The following is a 23950-nucleotide window of genomic DNA, read 5'->3' on the forward strand; positions in this document are numbered from 1 at the left end:
CGTTGTGAACAATTGCAACTAAAAATGAAGGTGATTTACTCACGCTTTATTGACGTTTCACCACTATACTAGTGGTTTCGTCAGACTGGCGACTCATGACATCAGAATGTTTTTAGGACTTTTTTGGAGGGAGGGCGAGTTAGCGCAGCGGTAGTTCCCTCGCTTTGCACCACTGAGGTCCCGGGTTCAAGCCCCGGCGCGGCCCAAGGACTCAGGTGCACTTGGTTTATCCCGATTCCATGTTCGCTCTCGCAGGTTTTCTCCGGGATCTCCGGTTTCCTCCTGTATCGCAAAAATCGGTGATTAGTTGTTTGGTTATCAAAACTTCCTTCACCCAATGGAATTTGGGGAGCTGCACAGATAATTGGTGGATGTTACAATCTAAATGCGGATAGGTGTGCGCCGTTCGGCAGCAACCTAGTTGATGTGACCTGATTGTAATGATTCAACGTTGCAGCAAAATTACAGCGCTTTGAGTCCTTTAAGATCTGGAGAAAGGCGCTTTATAAATCCAAAAATTTATTTATTTATTTATTTATTTATTTTTTGTCCTCATTTAGGGGATAGGCCATATTTTAGACCTATTTCCATTTATTACCAGTTGTAATGTTTCCTTTAAGTTCTGCGTTCTAATGTTGCCAGTCAGATGAAACCACTAAGTGTAGTTGGAGTTGTTCACAACGACCAAATTGCACAGTTGAAATAAGCATTGTTCAAAAATTATTGATTTTAAATTTTAACAATATGAACAATGTCCAAGTACATATCAAATTTAGCTTATTGAATCTTATGAAATTTGACACCGTACGTATGTCCTGTCTATTGGAGAATATGTATACTGTACATTTTCCTGCTTACCAACATTTTATTACTGGCTGTCATTCAAAACATGACGTTACCATAGTTTAATACTCTATCACAGTTATATTCTCAGCCTGTGGCCCCTTTTCTCCTGTACTAATTTCAAATGAAACCCTTTGTCCTTCCTTAAGCGTTTTGAAACCATCGGTATTGATCTGCCGAAAATGGGCGAAGACATCTGCACCTCCATCGTCTCGAGTAATGAAGCCAAAGCCCTTTTCCTCATTAAACCATTTCACTGTACCTCTGTAGGTCGGTTCTCTGCGACTATCAGCTCTGTGAAAGAAACCGAGACAAATTATAAATAAGTTTCACATCATTATGTCGTTTTACAGAACTGGCAGTCCAGTTATTCTGCTTAGCCGAGTGTCTTTTTCATATCATGATATATATATGAGACCTGCACTTTTAGTAGGGAGGCTACTTTGCCTTTCTCGGTCGCAGTGCGGCTGCAGGGCTCCTAACCTTGTCGACGGACCAATAACATCCCATTCCCACAGGGCTGCGCATTTCATTTCATGTGACACGATCAAGCAAAATCAGTCGGAACTCGGAAATATTAAATTTTCAATTTCTTATAGGATAGTAAAAAGCATTTACAAAGCTGGATTTTGCAGAAAATTCAATATTCCCGAGTTCCGACTGATTTTGCTTGATCGCATCACATATGAGGCCTTATAATTTTAGTAGGCAAGCTAACTTTGTCGACCGAGAACACCCTAGGGAACACCCCCTCCCCACAGGCCTACGCATTTACAGCTGCATGTGTTGTGTTTGTCTACTGCGCATTTATGAATTGAATACCTGAGTGGAAGAAGGGCCCAACTCCATCAAAACAGTTTTTGAGATATTAAGAAAAAACTTAATATTTGGAAAAGTTTTATAGACAGAACATCTTCAGGGGACCTTTAATACATGAACATACAGTATTACACATGATGCACTTATGGTCCATGGCAAGCCCGATTCGACCTTTGTGGCATTAAACCCAGTTAACAGGAAATTAATCCAGTAAAGTCGTGTTCACACAGTCGGACTTAAATCACTTATTACCGGTCTTAAATTACGTCGGTAATAGTATCGGATATAAGTGGCAGTGTGAATTAGCGTCGGATATAACTATATCCGACGTAATGTGCTTTAAATCCGACAATTTGTTCACACAGTCGGACTTAAATTACGTCGGTAATAGTATCGGATATAAGTGGCAGTGCGAATGAGCGTCGGATATAAAAAAAATTACTATATCCGACGTTATGTGCTTTAAATCCGAAAATTTAAGGCTGAAGATGACCAGGGTTAAGAGCTGTTAAAACCGATCGAAACATTACGTCCGGTAATAGTTATTACGTGTGGACATGCAGCACTATTGGGCTGTCGGATATAACTGCGAGTATATCAATTTTAAGCAGAGTCATAGGCGTAGATCCGGGGGATAGGGGGGGGGGGGATAAATCTTAAAATTTTGCCAGGGGGATGATGGTGCATATTTCCCCCCCCCAATGTTGACGCCTGATAATGGGTTTCTGACCAAATTTACCTCATATTTGCCCATTTTTTGCCCCAAAAGTGCAAATTTTCGCGCGCTTCACGCGCATTCTACTTTTACACCATTATTTCATCGGTTTAGCTTCAAAATAGCAAAATTTTACGCGCGCTTCGCGCACAATTGAACCAAAAACTTAATCTGTCGCCAAAAGGTGCTGGATTGACTATACTTGAATTTTTTTGCAACTCCACCCCCCCTATGTCAAAAAGAAATCTACGCCACTGAGCAGAGTAATTTACTGCGTGATGTCATCATGGCTGCAGCTGCAAATATTAATATAAATAAACGCAATAGAGGGGTCAATTGGAATGACAAGGAAACATTGGCTATCCTCAAAATTTGGAGAGACACGGAAAGTATTTCTGGGATAAAAAAAAAGCTTTGGGAGGAGATAGCCACGCTATTACATGACAAGGGGGTCCCCATACGGTCGGGGGAGCTAAGAGAGCAGATACATACTAAGATAAAGGCACTGAAAACTCTCCATCGCACCCTCCAAGATCGGGTGAAAAGTTCAGGCGCAGGAGCAATTGGGATGACCTACACGAGTTTCTAGGGGGGAACCAAATGTAAACACTCCAGAGGGCTCAGTGGGGGGGCAGTTTGGCCCTGGATGTAGATGGAGATGACATTTATTAAGCCATAAGCATGATAACAGAAAGGCATGCAATTAGATTTTATAAGATGATTAGGTGGTCCCAAATATACGGAAAGAAAAATAGGGGGTGTCATAAAATATTTTTGATATCTAGGGAGTCGCAACACAACATGACTACAGATAGTTTGTTTATTTTATTCCAAAAGACTGATGCCTGTTTGGGGGGGGGGGTGCAGACGGTGGGGGCCATAAAATCTTTGCTGACGAAATAGGGGAGGTCGCAATTTTATTGAAGCCGGCTTTTTGTAAATTTGGGACCCCCAAGAAAAAAATAGCATGATGATGGGAGTCATTGTTATTTTTCTATTTTTGTCATTTTTTCAAAGATGTCCACCATGTAGGGCCTACATGTATAAAATGCGATATAGAGCTAAGTCTACTGTAAAATGGGACTACTTTGTCAAACTAAAATAATAATAATAATAATAACAACAACAACAACAACAACAACAACAACAACAACAACAACAACAACAACAACAACAACAACAACAACAACAACAACAACAACAACAATAATAATAATAATAATAATAATAATAGAACCTACATAAATACAAAATTGGTCTGAATTTTGGAACTTTTGAATTTGCATTTTTCTTACATGACATACCTACCGCATTGTCTGCAATTTTTTTTCTAAAGAGGGGCGTTTATTGAAAGTGAATTTTCAGTGAAAAAATTTAAAATCGGGTTACATTTTCTGATGATGCTCATGTAGAAAGGAGGGATTTATGACCGGTAATAGGCTTATCGGACATAACACGTCGGACATACGCTGGCGAAGTTACGCAATTTATCGGATTAATTACCATAGCAATAGGTGAAAACAATTTTGAACATATAGATTGAATACAATACTGGTCTTTTCAAAGATACTTATCTTACAGGTGCAAGTAATCAGCGTGATTCACCTATTGCTATAGTAGTTAATCCGATTATTACGTATGTTCGACAGCGTATAGCGCTATTGCCGACAAATGTGGACGCGCTAAGGGATTAGCGGAAATATTTAATTCGATCGGACATAAGCCTAGATAAAATATTACCGGTAATAAGTGCATGTGTGAACACAGCTTAAATCGATTCAGTAAAGCAAATAAGCTCATGCATTCGATCACTAACGGCAACCAGCTTCGGTCGATTACCCCAGCTGCAGCGTGTGTAAACTCTAATTTGCATAGAGGCTGTACGTGAAATTATTGATTTGCTCCAAACAAAGGATTTGAACCGGTGCACGTAATCATGGCGCAGTGCAGTCCATTCAATCAAATGTTGTCATCAACCTATTTGATCCCAGTGCATTGTTATGTGTGTGAGACGAACTGTCGCGGTTGCTTGCAATCAAACAAACGATGTCTTATGTATTACTTTGTTCCGTGATGAAAATCGTGATGTTTTATTTAATCACTCTCGAAAAATGTATTTCTTTTGTAGGCCTATTACTTTGTTTTGTGATGAAAATCGTGATGTTTTATTTCATCACGCTTTAAAACAAACGATTTCTCATGTATACACCAATCCGACTTCGCCATTACTGCGGTGTCCCCGATCATGGAAGAAAGAGATGAGAAGGAACCACAACGACTTCGATCGGCCAAGTTTTAATCCGCTTATCTATTGACGCATGAAAAGAAAAGCTATCAATGGTACTTCCTTTCATGTATAGTCCATTTACCGCGGTCGATGCTTGTCGAAATCATTACTGGAAAAAATTTATAACAAACCCATCCACGAACAAACAAACGCTACCCAGAAGTAAGATTATGGAATTTCACTGATGCTCTGATCATGTATAGTAGCTTTGTTTTGGGATCTACAGTCAAACTGTTTTCTTGATCGTGTTGTGTAGAAAATGTCCTATAAAACATCGAAAAGGTCATCAAAATCGGCCGTTTTTTTGCTGAGTTTCATCTTTAGCAAATAAGGTAAGATTTTGGTGACTTTTTCGATGGAAAATAGATGTAAAATGTTCTTAAATAATGCACAATGTTCCGGTTGAGTCCGGTACATGAAACCTGTTTAATTTAATAGTTTATATGTGTATAATCGTAACTAGCTAACTCGTTTTAGTGCCAAAGACTGCCAACTCTGAGAAAAAAGTCATCAAAGTTCGGGAAAATTGGGCAAAATGGAAGAAAAAGATGTAGGCCATCAATGACCGATGATCACGTCACCAGAGAAAATCCTTGCACGGAAGGTCATTAGTTCAAATCATGCTTCAGACACGCTCCAGAAGACATGCAAATACATGGAATACAATACCAATCACCTATTTAACGCGGGGTATTGATCAAAGTAAATCCTCATGAATAACAATGTCAATTAAATGTCGGTAAAGGGAGTGGACAAAGTGAATGCGTTCGTTGTGGTTCCTTCTTATCTCTTTCTTCCATGCCCCGATGTAAAACTGCGGTGTCCCGAGGTCGGGGGTTCCACCTTCCACCCATTATTTATTGCGTGCTACACAGAATTGTATCCGGGAATTGTACACAACAGTGATATTCAATACACGATCATACGTATTGAATTACGAATTAAATCTCCCGCTCTGGTACATCTGTGCAGAGAAGATGATAAAAGAGGAGGTCGCTCGCTGCTCACATCAAATAAATAATGTGTGCATCCGCCTATTGATGGAAACAATGATCTAATCCGATTGATCAACTAATACGATAAGTGGCTTTGCGAGTCAAGACTGTATAGCTCTAAACGGCGCATGCCTGGATATCAATTTGTTACGTCAGTTGACCGCGAAATATAATTTCTGTATTGTTTGGCATGACCGGCTGCTAAGTTTGACCCGAGATCCCTGTGAAAAAGACCATCTTTTTGGATCCAAATAGCATGTTTGGACACGTTTGGACACAAAACGGGAGTATATGGAGAAACTGACACGAGTTTGAATTACTGATTACACTAGTTTTAAGTTTCCGTAAACTGCCGCAAATATTCAAATGGTTATCATTTAAATTTCTTTTCCTTTGACCTTATATTAATTTTACTGGAAAATTAATTATGCTTGAACTTCCATAACTTAACAAAACTTTTGATTTTTTTAATGGGAGTTGCGATATATATAATGCTTTTTCACTCGTTTAAAATCATGGTCACCCTGGTTAGAATTATTTTTTAAAAGAAAAAACATGATTCTGACTGCGAAATTGGTAATTAAACGATGTACTTCCGTGTGTGGAATATTTTCTCCACTAAGAGAACTACCGAATCAGTCGAGCGTGTGGCGGATGAACAGATCACCACAAAGAAAGTTTCAAGTAGTGTTTTAAGTACCCCAAACAAAGAAAAGTGAATGGAGGTTAACTGTGGGTAATCGGATTATATGTTCGAGCGATCTCCTCTTTTCTCATCTTCTCTGATCTGTGTTACCGTCAATAGAGGGCCAAATACAGTAAACGCTTCTCGGATTGGTGTATTACTTTGTTTCGTGATGACAATTTTGATGTTTTATTTCATCACTCACGAAAAAATGATTTCTTATGTATTACTTTGTTTCGTGATGAAAACCGTGATGTTTTATTTCATCATCACGCTCTAAAACAAACGATTTCTTATGCATTATATTTGTTTTGTGATGAAAATCGTGATGTTTTATTTCATCACGCTCTAAACAATAATTATAGTTACATGCATTTCAAGAAAAAATCTTATTAAAACGGTAGGCCCTATGTTGTTTAGAAAAATGTAGAAAGTGATGATGATGATGATGATGTCGATGATGATGATGATGATGATGATGATGATGATGATGATGATAATGATAATGATGATGATGATGATGATGTCTCCAAAAGTGTCCCGGGTTTTTTTATATCTATTAATAAGGCACTTCAATAATCAATAATCAGTCCCGTGACGGCCTCCGCTAACTAGCTACTAACTTGGGTTTATGGGTGCTGATATTTCATGTTCACTGTCACTTATTTATCAGAAAAGTGCGACCCTTTGTCAATCACCTACAGTACCCAATTTCGGCATACTATATAAGAAACTCATCATGATGATTGCCAGAGAATAGTTTAAATGTAGCTTGTACCGTTTTTTTGTGGCATCCTTCAGAAGTGAGCGGTCCGATACCAATATTTTCGGTCAAATCTCCATTCAATTAACACGGGGAGTTGGCTAGCTATGCCTTGCCCTCACTCATATTTTACAAAAGTGCGACTATTTCTGAACATCTAACATAGCTGTAATTTTAGGTCATGTTAGAGAAATATATTTGCTAGAAGTTTAGAGAATAAGCTAAATATTGGCTGGTTATTTTTCACACAGTGATGTTAACTAGGCAAGTGCCCATTCTTCCAACATACATCATTTGTAGAGGTCACGCGTCAATGGGGAGAGCACTGTGTATTGTGTATAGGAAAACGGACAGTAACTGCAGTATGATACATTCAAAATTATATGTGATGTTTGCATGACAAAGGTACAGGTCTTAATATGAGCTGGAGTTCCCTTCTTCCACTAATATACTGCAAGTGCCAGTTCCGTAAAGCTGATGTGCTATAAATAGCTACAGAAATTTGGAAATTATCCATTAATTGGACAAGTAGAGGCATGTAATATTTAACAAGAAAGTTTATTTCAGTGAAAAGCAGATTACATGGATGAACGAAATGCCACTTTAACCCAATATGTGTGGAAGAAGGGTCTAACTGGGTCCTCCTGGGTAAAAAATAGTCTATTGTTAACCCTATTTTTTTCACCAACGCCTTCCGTCTACCGACGGCCTTACATCAACTGACGGCCATGACGAGGGGGGGGTCCATCGGCCCCTGGCTCCCCCACTGGCTACGCCACTGCCTCCACTCAGGTATTCAATTATGCTGTTCTATACGCCGTAGAAGTGACGTCATAATCGGATTAACTACCGGTACCATAGCAATGGATGGATACAATTTTATATGCATGCAATCAACGTACTGGAGGGTCTATTGTTCTATTGTGTCCGATTTGAGCGCTGACATATTCAGTCCCAGAACAACGCCAAATATGGATTAAAAGACCTTTGACCTTGGATGTACAACAGCATGTTATGATCTAATGGGAAACTGTGCACATCAACAAACACCATTTCTATCAAAAAGGCAACGGCCGATATAATTTGAAACCACATAAATTACTAGAGTTGGTTCTTCTCTTGGATTTGGACCAAGCTTTAGAATATCGAATGTTGCGTTTTGAAATAAAACAAACCAGAAATTTATCACCCATTGTAAAAGATATGGCACATGTACCGAATACATGTACATACATTGGTTGACCTTGTGGATTTCCTGGCCCAGCCATGCTAACCACATAAGGAGATTATACGATTAACCTAGTGCAGCTATTGTCATAGCAGGGTATTATTATGTAATACTCCTGATCCATATTTGGCACTCTCTTGGACTGATATTGGAAAATGTTGCCACTCAATATTCATGAGAGTGTACATTCAACGTCCAGTTATCGAAATTGGGTGACTTGTGTTTGGCAGGTGTGAAATATATCTGACTGGGTGTTTTAATTACGTAACGTATTAAGGTTTTGGCGTTATTAAATGGTTGCCTAGTGCTGTTACATGCTTAGATTCTATAATAATAACTATTATTTTCTTTATTCATTCCTTTCTTTTCCTTTCTCTGCACTTATATATTCTTTCTTATGCACACACTTAAGCAGTGGCGTAGATTTCTTTTTGACAGGGGGTGGTGGATTTTTAAAAGTACCCGGTACAGTGAACCTTATGGTACAAATGCGCGGGAAAATTTTAGCATAGGCCTATTGAAACTAAACTGGTGAAATATGGGACAAAAGTGGAATTAATTAGCGCGAAGCGCTAAAAATGGCATTTTATGGCTAACATGGCCAAATATGAGGTTAATTTCGACAGAAACCAATACACAGACGTCAATATTGGGGGGGTGATTATATCGACCACCTCCTTGGCAAAATATTGGGGGATTTATCCCCCCCCCACACACACACACAGTGTGGACAACCTGTATGATAAATATAAATTTAATACTCCGTTGGTGAGCGACGGGCGAGTGGTATTTCACCGAACGCAAGAAAAGGAGTTCTATCTGATTGGCTAGCAATCGATCGCTAAATCGCTCAATGGTGAACTACAAACTTAAAATGGAGCGATGTATTCAATTCGATTGAAATCTATTAATCTATTATTGACGTAGATAAAGAGAGTGGTACAGTGTGTCATAATGTGCATTGTATTATAGATTTAGCACCTGGATCTGACATGGTTTCCTTTATATAATTTATTTCTCAAACAGTTGAATATATCAAAATTTTAACTGTGGATTTCAAAATCGTTACATCAAAATTGCAGTTAAACATATCCACAGCAAAATACCGGTCCTCACTAATTAGTGTATTTAATTTCCAGTTAGTGTATTAAAAACCTGGGATTTACCTGACAACAAATAAAATTTTCTTGTAATAGAAATATCATATGGGATACTGATATGGTAGGCCGCAACCGCCACAACGTGGAGCTGCTACGCGAGGCTGACTTTTTCCTCCGTGGATTCAAATTGACCAATCATGTTAGAGTTTTTCATTACTCGGAGGTAAAACTTACCAATCAAGTACAACTTACTCATTACGTGTAGCGAATTTATTCATTAAGAATTTGCCAGACGAGCTTCGCGTAGTTTGCAATATATCCTCGGTCACGAAAGTTATGATTCAAAAAGTAGTTAATGAAAAGTACGAACCGACTTATTATTAAGATGGACATGCACTCATAAGAAACTCATACAGTATTGAACATAACTAAAGTCTGCACAAAAAGTAACTCAGCTGTTGTAAATACGCCTATAGCTTCAGAACTAATAATTGTTTCCATAATATTTCAACATAGAAAGAAGGACGATTTATTTACGCGCATTTTGATACCCCATTTGTCCAATTTCGTTCAATATTAACATCACAGCAGTGTTTTTAAAGAAAATTACCCGAATTTAAAAGTTGCAGCTATTTGTATTGATTTGAAGTCAGCGCGAAGATAAATGGAGGGTGTTACTTGCCACAATGCTTGTGTAAAAACCATTGATCGCTGTAAACTGCAACTTTTCAATTCGGGTATTTTTGTTTAAAAGCAATACTGTGTTGTTAATATTGAGCGACATTTGACAAATGGGGTATCAAAATGCGCGTAAATAAATCGTCCTTCTTTCTATGTAGAAATATTGTGGAAACAATTATTAGTTCTGAAGCTATAGGCGTATTTATAACAGCTGAGTTACTTTTTGTGCAGACTTTATATAGCTAGGCAGAGTGGTGGTAAACCATGCACACAATTCTGCGATCTGCAGTGTATCGCCGGGAGCTAATTTGTACAACTGGCACGGCGTGGCCTGTGCTATAAACTGTCTGGTATCATGCTTGATACGACAGAATTCGACCTTCAGCAAACCAGTTCGGTTTACTTAATATACTAGTAGTAGGCCATACATACTGCAGTTACTGTCCGTTTTCCTATACACAATACACAGTGCGCTCACCATTGACGCGTGGCCTCTACAAATAGTGTATGTTAGAAGTATAGGCCATTGCCTAGTTAACGTCACTGTGTAAAAAATAACCGGCCAATATTAAAAGTACTCTTCTGAAATTCTAGAAAAATATAGTTTTGTAACATGTCCTAAATTTTTAGCTAATTTAGATGTTTGGAAATATTGGTAATTTTGTGTTTTATGAAGGATATGTAAACGACAGATAACACCAAAAAATATGAAGAAATTATTTCTAAACCGTGTTAAGTCTGCAAACCATTATGCTTCTCATTTTCAAGATCGCTGGTTAACAATAAGCAGACTATTGTCTCATTTCGTAAACAAAAGCCCACACAGTATTGTTACCTTGCGTTCGCTTTATTATCGTTCACCCAACTGAAACTATAATACCAGCTCATTGCTCATTGCACAGGTAAAACAGAAACATGTGCAGTTTGTATTTAACCAGAGAAGATCTGATGTAACATAGTTTAGCTCTTTTCAATGAGTGTTATCTTGGTTTAATAGCTTTTAATGGGGTTTAAGTCCTTCAAACGGGTCGTGGTGAATTCTACTGTAGACATGACTGCATCATGATTAATTTAAAGTCAACAACATTCAATAATATGATCACCGTGATAGTATGACAGTATCAGTACCGTGGGTGTCAGTGATCCTGGCCTGACACAGTAGACAAACAAACAAACAAACACGCAACACACATGACACATGCATGCAAGGGTAACATTGACTATACACTAATCAAACAATGGTATTGATCCTGTACAACTGGTCGTGGTTTATTTACATTCGATTCATTTATAATCCCCATAGTAAACATTAATTTTGTCAAGAGTTTTCTCTCTCTGGAACGAGGATGTATCCACTGGCTACGCGTAATGAAAAGATCTAACATGATTGGTCAATTTAGCTCCGCGAAGCGAAAAATAAGCTATGCGTAGCAGCTCCACGTTGTGGCGGTTACGGCTAGCCATACACTGATCATGCGAAAATCGTAAAAACATAGAATAGAAACTGTGTGGCAGGCTCTCTGGAATTTCATATCGTATGCTTAGCCTGAGTCTCGAACAAATGTAGCTGCGTAGCTGATGAAAAACGAGAGGATTCATCGTACTATCACGGCAATTTTTGACACGAAGATATAGGGATGATGACGCTGTGCCCCACCCACCCCGATCTACGCCTATGTAATTTAGAGCCCTGTGACTCCATCGCTCTCCTTCTCCCCTCTTCCTTTTTTTGTCTTCCTCCCCTCCCCTACAATCTCGATCACCCATCCGCTTCTCCTCTTTTCACCTCTCGACCCCTCATTCACTACCTAAATTGGACTGGCTTTTAAAATGGATATTCGTGATATTAAGAAATCCATTTGATTTTATTGAACAGGCCTATAACCAAGGAGGATAGATAGAAAAGAGAGGAAATAGATTACGTAATGCTTTGTTCCTTTGATGCCGATTAGAGATTACGACAGGCTATTCATAAAAGTGGTACCATTGTTTCGAACAAAGGGCAGTGAATGGGTTCCGCCATTAAATTGGTCACTGATCCGGCATCATATTAACGCTTTACCCAACAGGCGAGTATAAATAAGTGACCACAATACAGTCATGTGTAAGGGCAGTCATGTATAAAGTGGTACCATTGTACTCACGTATCCCAAATGTGCGCTTGTGCGGGTCTGAAGTCTATAATGGAGGCTTTAGTTGTCGATGTAATCTTTTTTATCACCCACCTGACTTTAGACGCTTCGTTTAAATAAATTGAATGCCCCTGCTGATCGACTACACATCAGAATGTATTAGCTGCCAGGTTCACATTTCTATAGTATTCTATAATGGTAATCGCTGTGTATACATGTAAGTATAAGTATAGGCCTATAAAGTTTTTTTCACAAATGTCCATTTATCTTTTATTTTAAGAAGGAGATTGGCATAGAAATAGCGGCGGTGGAAGGGGGTGGGGCAGATTCTCCCCTGTGAGAAGTCTTGAGAGGGGATATGAGGGAGGAAAAGGGGAGGAGGGATATGGAGAATGAGGGGGCCTACTGGAAGGGAGAAAGAGGACAAATGAAGAGAAAGAAATAATGAGAAGTAAATAAAATAATAGAAAGATAAGGACATATTTATATTGGAATGACAGGGAGAGTGAGAGAGGACAAAAAAGAAAAGAAAGAGGGGGAAGAAGGCAAGAGAGAGAAGGATGGCGAGGGAGTGATAAAGTTAGTGTAGGCCTAGGAAAGAATAAATGCAGAGAAAGAAAAGAAAGGAAAATAAATGTAATAATAATTATTATAAAACTTAACACATAACAGCACTAAGCAGCCATTCGATGACATCAATGCCGTTGTGCGTTACGTAATTAATGTTGTCATGGTTATAGGCAACGCTCTGCAGGGTCTATTGTTCTATTGTTTCCAATTAGAGCGCTGACATATTGGAAAATGTTGCCAATCAATATTCATGAGAGTGTACATTCAACGTCCAGTTTTCGAAATTGGGTGACTTGTGCTTGGCAGGTGCGAAATACATCTGACTGGGCGTTTTAATTACGTAACGAATAAAGGCATTGAAATCATCGATTGGCTGCCCAGTGCTGTTATGTATTTAGTTATTATATAGGCCTAATAATTATTATTAAAATGTATTCATCATTCCTTTCTTTTTCCTTCTATGTACGTATTCTTTCCTAGGCCTACACGTTATCACTCCCTCGCTCTCCTTGTCCCCTCTCACCCTCCCTCTCTCATTCCCATCATTTTCCTTATATTTCTATTAATCTACTTGTCTTTATTATATTTTTTTTCATTTCTCCCTTCCTCCAGCCCTCTCTCATTCTCCATTTCCCCTCCTCCCCTCTTCCTCCCTCCTCCCCTCCCAAGACCCCTCCCCTCTTTGGGTACGCCACTATTTCTATACCAATCTCCTTCTTAAAATAAAACTAAATGGACATTTCTTAAAAACAACCTTTATAGGCATATACTTATACTTACTTGTATACGTATAGCGATTACCATTAAAGTGTAATATAGATATGTGGAAATGGCTGCAGCCTTCATGCATTTTAATGTGTAATCGATCAGCAAGAGCATTCAATTTATTTAAATGAAGCGCCTAAAGTCAGGTGGGTGGTAAAGATGATTGCATCGACAGCTAAAGCCTCCTTTATAGACTTCAGACCCACACAAGCACACATTTGGGATACGGGAGAACAATGGTACCACTTTACACATGACTGCCCTTACACATGACTGTATTGTGGTCACTTATTGATACTCGCCTGTTGTGTAGAGCGTTAATATGATGCCGGATCAGTGACCAATTTAATGGCGGAACCCATTTGTTCGAAACAATGGTACCACTTTTATGAATAGCCTGTCGCAACTTCTAATCGGCATCAAACGAACAAAGCATTATATAATCTATCGCGACTCTATTTCTATTTAAAGCTCTTTGCATGCAATCATAGTTTGAATACAATACCGCTCTTTCCAATGATACTAATCTGACAGGTGCGAGTGATTAGCATTTCTTTGACATCTATGGTTCAATGTATCGGTACCATGGAGCTATTAAAGATGGAGAGTCAATAGATTATGTAACGCATTGTTCACTTGTGCCTATTTGAAATCTGACAAGCTATTCATCGAAAGGTACCTTTTGTTTGGGACAAAGGGCTTCCGCCATTAAATCGGTAAGCTGACCCGACAGTGTATTAACGCTTTACCAGCAGGCTACTGTCAATAAGTGATCAAACGAAAGTCGCGTGAAAGCGCTTACTGGAACGAAAAGTACCCTTTGTTGTCATACCACCCAAGGGTGTGATTGAGTAGCCGTAAGCACAAAAGGCACACATTAGCCGCTGATGCAGTTCGTTGTCACCCCACTGACTGTAGGTGCTTCATTTAAATAAATTGAATGCGCTTGCTGAATGATTACACATCAAGGCTGCCATGTCTGCATGTCTAGTACTGTATAATGGTAATAGCTACGTATACATGTAACATATAATAAGTATACCGGTATAGGCCTATTATAAAAGTTGTTTCACAAATTGACATTTTATTTTATTTTAAGAAGGAGAATGTCATAAACAGTGGCGTACTGAAGGGGGGGGCAGCTCTTTGTGAGAGGTCTTGGGAGGGGATGAGGGAGGAAGAGGTGGAGGAGGAGACATGAAAAATGAGAAAGGGGCTGGAGGAAGAGAGAAAGAGGGACAAAAAGTATGAGGGGATGGAGAAGGGAGGGAGATAAGAGAGTGATACTTTAGCAAGGAAAGAATAAGTACAGAGAAAGGAAAAGAAAGGAATGACAAATAAATGTAGGCCTTATAATAATTATTATAGAAACTAAACACACCCCCCCCCACATAGGCCTAACACTAACAGCACTATAGGCAGCCATTCGATGATGTCAATGCCTTTATGCGTTACGTATTTAAAACGCCCAGTCAGATGTATTTTACACCTGCCAAGCACAAGTCACCCAATATCGAAAAATTGGTCGTTGAATGTACACTCTCATGAATATTGATTGGCAACATTTTCCAATATGTCAGCGCTCAAATCGGACACAATAGAACAATAGACCATTCAGTGAGCTGATCGGTACCGCGTGAACGTTGTAGTGCGGGGCGATATAGTCAAAATATTGTATTCATCCATTGCTATGATAGTTAATCCGATTGACTACGTCACTTCTACGGCATATAGTGCATGGGGATGATGGCCGGTTACAACTGAGGAGGACCTCCTGTGAAAAAATATCACGAAAAATATCAATCTGCACTAATACACTTATTGGTGTAGCCTGTCAGTATGAATAGCACCGTACTTATGACATTTCATTTCTATACCGCCACTAATAATCTTTATTCATCACGTCTATTGGCCCATTTTCTTACATTGAACTATTATAGGAACTTACATCAATGATAACCAGCGTACACCACAAGACCCCAGAAAAAGAGCATAGGCTCACGTCAAGTCGTCTGTACACCTGTCTTCAATCATAATATATTGAATACAATATACCGCTCTTTTCAAAGAGACTAATCTTACAGGTGCAAGTGATTAGCATGAACCGCATGGACGTTTTAGTGCGGGCGATATAGTCAAAATTGTATTCATCTATTGCTATGGTAGTTAATCCGATTAACTACGTCACTTCGCCTGCGTATAAACGTATTCTGTTAGGGAGTAGCCTGCATTAAACAATTACAATTTCAAACTTTGTGATTGGCAATATACCGGTAGGCCTACATTAAAAAGTATGCATGGGTGACACCCAGGGGCGATTGTAGTATTTGTTTCCTAGCTACATCATAATTTTGATTGTTTCCGGTTGCCGTAATTTAACACGGAATAAAAGCAAAACTCACTGAAAAATAACATTTGTTGAAAAATCAAATGATTTTAGGGAGTGTTCAGAAATACTTTGGTGGGGAGACAATATATTTTTTCGTGTTACAAATTTTTAACCCCTCCCCCCTAATAATAATTATGTTTCGTTCGGTAGCCGATACAAACGGAAACTACTCTGTCCCTTAATCAAACGTCTATTATCTACATGTAGGGATGACCAATGAACCATCAACTTGATTAGAACACTCCCATAGACATGCAGGGAGCTCAACTGTGCACTGCTTGCACAGACATTTCTAAATTGAGCTCATTCTTTTATTTTTCATAATTTTTCTGTATGTTTTGTAACTATCTTGCAAATTACAGCAACATAACTTATTTCATTTTCCTGTAAGTGCGAGTCAAAATTGGTCCATCGTCACAGTGCGCTTAATTGCCAGTGGCTGAGTTCAGCACTGCTCAAGAATGGCACAAAATATTCATGTCAATAAGATCAGGTAAACAACGTGGCCTACTGAGCTGTAATTTGGCAGAGTTGCCAGTAATACCTCTACCATACCCTCTGTAAAAAGGTTAAAAAATTGAACAAGTAGATCTTGAGTTACAAATTAAATCACCAGCTTCCCTTTGGAATTTCCATACTCCTTTCGAATCTTGCTAAGAAGACACCTTTCTGAACATAAATGTGAAGTTTCGTGCTCATTCGGTGTATTGTTCACCTGATTTCAACCCTAAACGTTTTCTTATATTTAGGCCTATACCATCTACAACTTGCTGCTGGCTATACCTTGTTTAGAACTTTCAAAAGAAGTACCTGAATGTGCAACCATAACTGTTTCAAAATAGCCCGCGAAAATCATGCAGGCAACTTCGAGGTCATGCATTGAATTGTATTGAATAAGGAATACTACGGGAACCAGCACCTTTACCTTTTGTTAGAAGTCACACATGAGCATGATGAGTGAAGTGGATAACCTCTATTGTTGTGAATGAGTCAATGACCTTCAATGACACTTAAGATTTTCTTTGCATACACCTACTATTGGTCATATTAAACCCAATAACATTGACATTTTTGGTTGTGAAAAAAAAGTTCACCTGTACTTAGTGCAATTTTGATTTTGTGCCATATCGGCCATCTTGGATGATTTTTGCCAAATGTTCTCTAAATGCATGATTTCAATGCCTCGGTTTGAAAAAATAATTTATGCTATTGACTAGTAAAGTGCCATTTCATAAGAAACCCCTTTGATACTTTCACAATATGCTTGTTTCATGTTTGCATAATGTTAAAATAAAGAAATATATAAAGGTAAATATATATGCTTATGCCAATTTTGCTCCCAATTGCTATTTTTGGACCTTGTCATTTCATTTCGTTCCAATGACCGGTCAGAATGGGAAACTTTGAAAATTCATAATTCGAAAAGTTTTTGACCGATGTTGACCATTTAACCACCAAAATACTTCTATTGATTAGTTCTATCCAGAAAACGATCTTTTGTAGCAATAGGGGCAACATGAAATTTTGATTGTTATCCCTACTACATGTGCTCGTGAAATTACGTGAAATACGTATTTCAACATTATGACATTCACGGCTCGCTTTACATAGTGGATGTATTGGGTACCTAGTGGATGTATTGGGGGTACTCGATTAGTAACCTGTCTTAATTAAAATGTGTTTTAAATGCAGATAGACCGTGTTTGCGACCGTTCTATCTGCAGTAATTCAATAATATTTGACAGGAATTATCTCACGCAGTCGGGGTGTTGTGCTGTTAAGCCGTTTTAGGTCTCACTCCAGGCATGGAAGAAAGAGATGAGAAGGAACCACAACGACTTCGATCGGCCAAGTTTTAATCCGCTTATCTATTGACGCATGAAAAGAAAAGCTATCAATGGTACTTACTTTCATGTATGATCCATTTACCGCGATCGATGCTTGGCGAAATCATTACTGGAAAAAAACTATAACAAACCCATCCAAGAACAAACAAACGCTACCCAGAAGTAAGATTATGGAATTTCACTGATGCTCTGAACATAATAGTAGCTTTGTTTTGGGATCTACAGTCAAACTGTTTTCTTTATCGTGTTGTGTAGAAAATGTCCTTTAAAAAATCGAAAAGGTCATCAAAATCGGCCGTTTTTTTGCCGAGTTTCATCTTTAGCAAATAAGGTAAGATTTTGGTGACTTTTTCGATGAAAAATAGATGCAAAATAATGTACAATGTTCCGGTTGAGTCCGGTACATGAAACCTGTTTAATTTAATAGTTTATATGTGTATAATCGTAACTAGCTAACTCGTTTCAGTGCCAAAGACTGCCAACTCTGAGAAAAAAGTCATCAAAGTTCGGGAAAATTGGGCGAAATGGAAGAAAAAGATGTAGGCCATCAATGACCGATGATCACGTCACCAGAAAAAAATCCTATAGAGTGCTTGCACGGAAGGTCATTAGTTCAAATCATCCTTCAGACACGCTCCAGAAGACATGCAAATACATGGAGTACAATACCAATCACCTATTTAACGCGGGGTATTGATCAAAGTAAATCCTCATGAATAACAATGTCAATTAAATGTCGGTAAAGGGAGTGGACAAAGTGAATGCGTTCGTTGTGGTTCCTTCTTATCTCTTTCTTCCATGCTCCAGGTATGCACTTTATAGATGCTATAAAACCCTTATAAAGGCACGTAAACTTCAAAGATTACACGCAATAAATAGACACAATTACATTTATTTTATAAGGACATGATATACACTGTGCAAAGTCGATTATGCAACCCATTTAACCCAATATAGAATATTACGAGACGTCATCATCGCGTCAAGCCCTTTCTGTCCAATATATATATTAACGCCCTATAACCAGGTCAGACCATCATCATGATGCAGTTTTGTCTAAAGTAGAATTCACCACGACCTTTGCAGGACTTAAACCCCATGTAAAGCTATTAAACCAAGATAACACTCATTGAAAACAGCTCAACTATGTTAAATCAAATCTTCTCTGATTAAATCTACACTACACATGTTTCTGTTTTACCTGTGCGATAATTGCAATGAGCTGGTATTATAGTTTCAGTTGGGTGAACGATTATAAAGCAAACGCCAGGTAACAATACTCCGTGGGCCTTTGTTTCCAAAATGAGACAATAGTCTGCATATTGTTATCCAGCATTCTTGAAAATGAGAAACATGCGAATATTTCCAAACACCTAAATTAGCTAAACATTTATAAAATGTTACAAAACTATATTTTCTAGAATTTCAGAGAGTACTTAAAATATTGGCCGGTTATTTTTCACACAGTGACGTTAACTGGACAATGCCCATATACCTATAACACACACTGTTTGTATAGGTCACGCGTCAATGGTGAGAGTACTGTGTATTATGTATGCGAAAATGAACAGTAACTGCAGTATGTTTTAATGACAATATGCTATTAACATAAGAATGGGATGGGGCACATGCAAATTACTAAGTGTCACATCCTGATTTATGTTCCTTGTCGTTGTGTATGAAATTTCACATTATGCAGAGTTCATGTACTTCTCACTCGCACCTGTACGATTAGTGTATTTGTAAAGAGCAGTATTGTATTCCATTCATGATTGCATACATACACAAACATGACAGGCAATGAGTGCAGTCTACTTATATAGTGCAGGGGAATACATTCAAAAATTGTTTTCACCTATCGCTATAGTAATTAATCCTGTCACATCACTATATTTATACTGCAAATATAAATGTGCATAAGAACAATAATTATTTTTTATATTATAGTAACAAAAAGAACAGCCAAAAGAAAACTTTGCATTATAACGCTTGATAAGGGAAAAAAGGAAAGTCTGTACTTCAAGTATTATAACTCTTGTGAAGTTATAGGAATAACAAAGATCAAATATTGACTTCAAAGAGTTGCTTGGAGTTGCGTTTAGATTGTGCAAGCCAAAATTCCTTCCAAACTTTCGTGAAATATACAATACGTTTAACAACGTTTACTAACTAAGTAAGGGTATTGCATTTGCCTGCAAAGGAAAATAAATTGGCCTGCAACGAAATTATTTCCATTTTAAGGACTATTCTTGTTGAATAATAAATCGTTGTCATTAAATAAACTCAGAAACATGAAAAACCCAACTGTACTGCTTATTGTCTGCTGTTTATTGACAATTTCCTATGCAAATGTCTATTTTAGCCTTTCAATTAAATTCCAACATCATACCCATGCACAAAGTTCCTTATCTGTACAAAAGTATACACCACGGTGAGAAATATGAGGCTATGATACCAGGTCTAACTTTAGTACCAGGGCCTAATATTAGACTAGGCTTCGGGAATCGTAAAATAAGTTAAACATATAGGTTAAGGCTTACGTCGGGACTAGTTCGGCTTATATCGGCTTAAGTTAAACCAGCTACGTTTGTTTTATTTTTGTTTTATTTTGCAAATCCTCACTGGCGGTGCAACGCCGAGCTACCTATAATAATAAAAATACACATCGATTTCAAACAATGGTTTGGCCGTTTGTAATTGACCGCATCAAGTAATGTAATATTAAACTTACATTTCATTTTCAGCTCTTTCTACGTCATGAAGAAGGTCAATCAAATCCAGTAGCTCCCTGTATTATTAAAATAGACGATGTTGATTGATTGAAGTTATGTTAAACAAATCCTATCAACATCTGATTATTTCTTAGGCCTATACTTTATCACCCCTCTCTCCTCTTCCCTTCTCCTTCTTTCTTTCTTTCTTTTCTCTTGTCTTCCTCCCTCTTGATCCCCTCGGTTTCCTTCTTTTAAACACCCCTCCTACTCCCTCTCTTGTCCCTGGGATTTTAAAATGGAAATTCGTGAAATTAAAAAACAAACAAACATTTGACTTAAATAAATAGGCCTATAACAAAATATACTACGAAATATTTAAATTATAGACATATGACCACGTGCTTTATATTGGGACCCTCAGGACCAAGTGCTCAATCTCGCCGACTATTAAGTCAACGGCGTCTCGGAGCATTTCGATGGCTCTCCTGCTGTTTGTAGTTTTAAGACGCAACACGCCTATGAATTAATATAATGTAGCCATATCACTTGTTGCGAATTTGCGAGCAGTTATGGGCATCGACTTCACAACATCTTGCCATCTTCTTGCTCTGCCGTTTGTCATTCATTACTCGAAACCTTTATATTAATGTTTATTGTATACTGTGCCCAAAAAGTATCCTTACACTTAAATTTATTTTTTTAATAGATGCACTATCTAATCCTGCACATTATGACAACCCAATGAATCCAATGTGACCGCCAGAAGTTAAGTTATACTCATATCATTAGGTCCAGTTTTAAATCGGGCAAAAGTTATATTTGTCTTTCTACATTGGTGTGGGATGATGCCTTGGTCAATAATTGATTCTTGAAAGGCATGATCTATTATTATAACTTTTGCAAAACACCAAAGTGTTATTTTTCAATAATATATTGATTCAGATAATGAAAAAAAAGAAAAAAAAACGGTGCCCCTCCCAATCATGGTCGGTGACCACCACCTTCTCTGGGTGAATCACGCTACGCCACTCTGTTCCCGTAACAGTTTGATAACTCCTTCGGTCGCCTTTATGTCTGCCATGTCAGGATACGGCGCTTAAGGATATACGAGGTATTGTTGGTCGAAGCAGCCAAAAAATTTCTACAAATCACAAAAGTTATATTTGTCTTTCTACATTGGTGTGGGATGATGCCTTGGTCAATAGATTCTTAAAAGGCATGATTTGTTAGTATACATGTAGAGCTTATAGGAGCAAGAGCGGGTGCTGATGGTAGAGTGGCGTAGCGTGATTCACCCTGAGAAGGTGGATTTGGCATTAGAACATAAAAAGGACGTGGACAGAGCTTGTTCTAGAAAATACACCAGATCAGCACGCAAAGTTTCTGAGAGCGAACAAAATAAGTCAGCTGTTGCTGACCATGCAGCAAGAAGCAAGCATTTAATTAACTGGGAGGAGTCGAGAGTTATTGATAAGGAGGAGGTACGTATCAAGCGATGGATAAAGGAATCCATATGGATCAGGAGGAGAGGAATAAATAACACCATGAACCGAGACGAGGGCACCTACAACCTGAGCAATCTCTACAACCCTCTGCTACAAAGCGACTCAAGAACTGGCAACACTAGGTCGTACAGTAGCAGAGCTTCATCACTACTCTGAAGAAATCCGACTGAACAAGACGGATGAAACGTCAGCTGGTGAGTTATTACCATCTATTCACCACAATAAATTGGTTTTGTAAAAACAATCTGTAATTATTTATTACATCGTATACCCTTAAGCGTTCTGTTTACTATCACTTAGGATTCTGTTCTTAACTTTCAATACCGGGATGGAATCCCGACCAGTGTCGTAGCTAGGGGACAAAGGGGAGGGGACTTGCCCTGGGTGCTGATTATATTGAAATTAGTATTATTTGTGCAAATTTGCATTATTTCAGGAATGGGGAAGGGGGAAGTAGGGGCGTCATTATGTATCCTTGCCCCAGGTGCCACAACCCTTCTCAATGATAAAATATGAATGAATGAATATGAATGAATTCGGGTTCCCTGATCGTTTTGCTTTGTAATAACTCATCTGCTTTGCTCTGCATTAGCACTGCAAGAGGAAGGGGAAGAACTGCAAGAGGAAGATAGAAAAGTATATGGCACAATACCTTACCAAATAGCGCACGCCTCGATCATCATCATATCGAATCGCAGACAGTATGAAAGATAAGAAAAACAACATTATTTGCAAAACGTTTCCTACCTCAAATCTGTGGGTGCCGACTCAGCCCCGTTGAAAGCAGTGGCCACGATGGTCACGAGTAATAAAACATTGGTCAATGATGAAATCATTGTTACTCTCGCCAAAACTTGGAGATATCTGTTGCAATAAAATTACAGAAAATAATTTAATAGGAAAATTGACGAAAAACGGTTCCCCCCATCAGCCCCCTGTCATTGTCTCCCCCTCCCTATCCCTGTCCCATAGGATGACTCACGAGCAACGGTTTCATAGGTTTGTGGTCCTAGTGCATGTGGAATGATATACCAAGCACGATTGAGTTCATTCTTTTCTGCATGGCTGTTTCTATTATTGACTTACGCCCCTATGGAATCAAGCCTTGAAAAATCCACTGCACCTTAAGCATGTTAAGCATCATTAATTTGATCTCGTGCGCTAGTTTGTAATGTTTGAATGTTACCATGTACCAGTGTATGGTACGTAAGCTTCTTCCCTTGTTTGCTATAAAATACAATTTTCTCTGAAAATAGTGATATTTGATATTTAATATCACACACTATCATCGCTTGAATATGTGCTATCATGGAAATATCAAGAATATTCAAATAATTGAGTTTTTCAGGCTTTTCTTCAATTGCCCATGTTCGATTCAGAAGTGAATGCTAATAACCCAAATGGCCCAAGACTTTTTTTTTTGCCAGGATTATAGTTTACATGTAGTCCGAACTCGGGTTGGCTAACTAAACAAAAACACTTACCTAAACAGAAAATGGATTGCAGGGATGTGTACAGCCAGTTAAACTTGAATTGGATGGGAGACAAATAGCTGAAGCTACAATTGTTGAGCCAAATACGCAACCGTGATAGATTTCGTTTATGTATGTGGTATTTATAACTTATTCCAGCTTGTCAGCAATTGTTATGCATTTGAGTTCTAGACGTGAATTCCGACATTGGGTTGGTCAGTAATGTATTTAATATCCGTAAAGGCTATTTAAAGTTTGAATAGGGATTTTATCATTTGACCCTGAACTACATGTATAACAAAAGAATCAAATATGCCCAATTCCAAGTCCAATTCCAAGTTTAATTCAATTATATCAACTTGTAAGCGCTCTTTGTTTATTTACCCTTCAATGGAGGCCCTGCAGCAAAAAGTACAAGGGTCTCTATGAATTCAGCAATG

The 23950-nt window shown here is 38.3% G+C and overlaps 1 protein-coding gene across 1 annotated transcript; it reads right to left on the reverse strand.

The window, feature by feature from the left end:
* Positions 1 to 740: 740 nt before the first annotated feature.
* Positions 741 to 23691, reverse strand: LOC140140713 (cold shock-like protein CspG). The gene is made up of 4 exons (XM_072162469.1): positions 23523 to 23691; positions 22786 to 22902; positions 20551 to 20607; positions 741 to 1137 (listed from the first exon to the last, which is right to left on the reverse strand). Exons 2-4 carry the CDS (start codon positions 22872 to 22874, stop codon positions 906 to 908), a joined length of 378 nt encoding a protein of 125 aa, XP_072018570.1. The 5' UTR covers positions 22875 to 22902; positions 23523 to 23691; the 3' UTR covers positions 741 to 905.
* Between the last annotated feature and the right edge of the window lie 259 nt (positions 23692 to 23950).

This window comes from Amphiura filiformis, chromosome 19 (assembly GCF_039555335.1).
Source record: "Amphiura filiformis chromosome 19, Afil_fr2py, whole genome shotgun sequence".
In the NCBI taxonomy this organism is placed as follows: domain Eukaryota; kingdom Metazoa; phylum Echinodermata; class Ophiuroidea; order Amphilepidida; family Amphiuridae; genus Amphiura; species Amphiura filiformis.

Excerpts from the sequence above, each read along its gene's own strand:
- LOC140140713 (XM_072162469.1), bottom strand. The coding sequence starts at position 22,874 with ATGATTTCATCATTGACCAATGTTTTATTACTCGTGACCATCGTGGCC. Across the intron at positions 20,608-22,785 it reads TCGGCACCCACAGATTTGAG|GGAGCTACTGGATTTGATTG; the intron begins GTAGGAAACGTT and ends TTAATAATACAG. Across the intron at positions 1,138-20,550 it reads GAAAGAGCTGAAAATGAAAT|AGCTGATAGTCGCAGAGAAC; the intron begins GTAAGTTTAATA and ends TTTCTTTCACAG.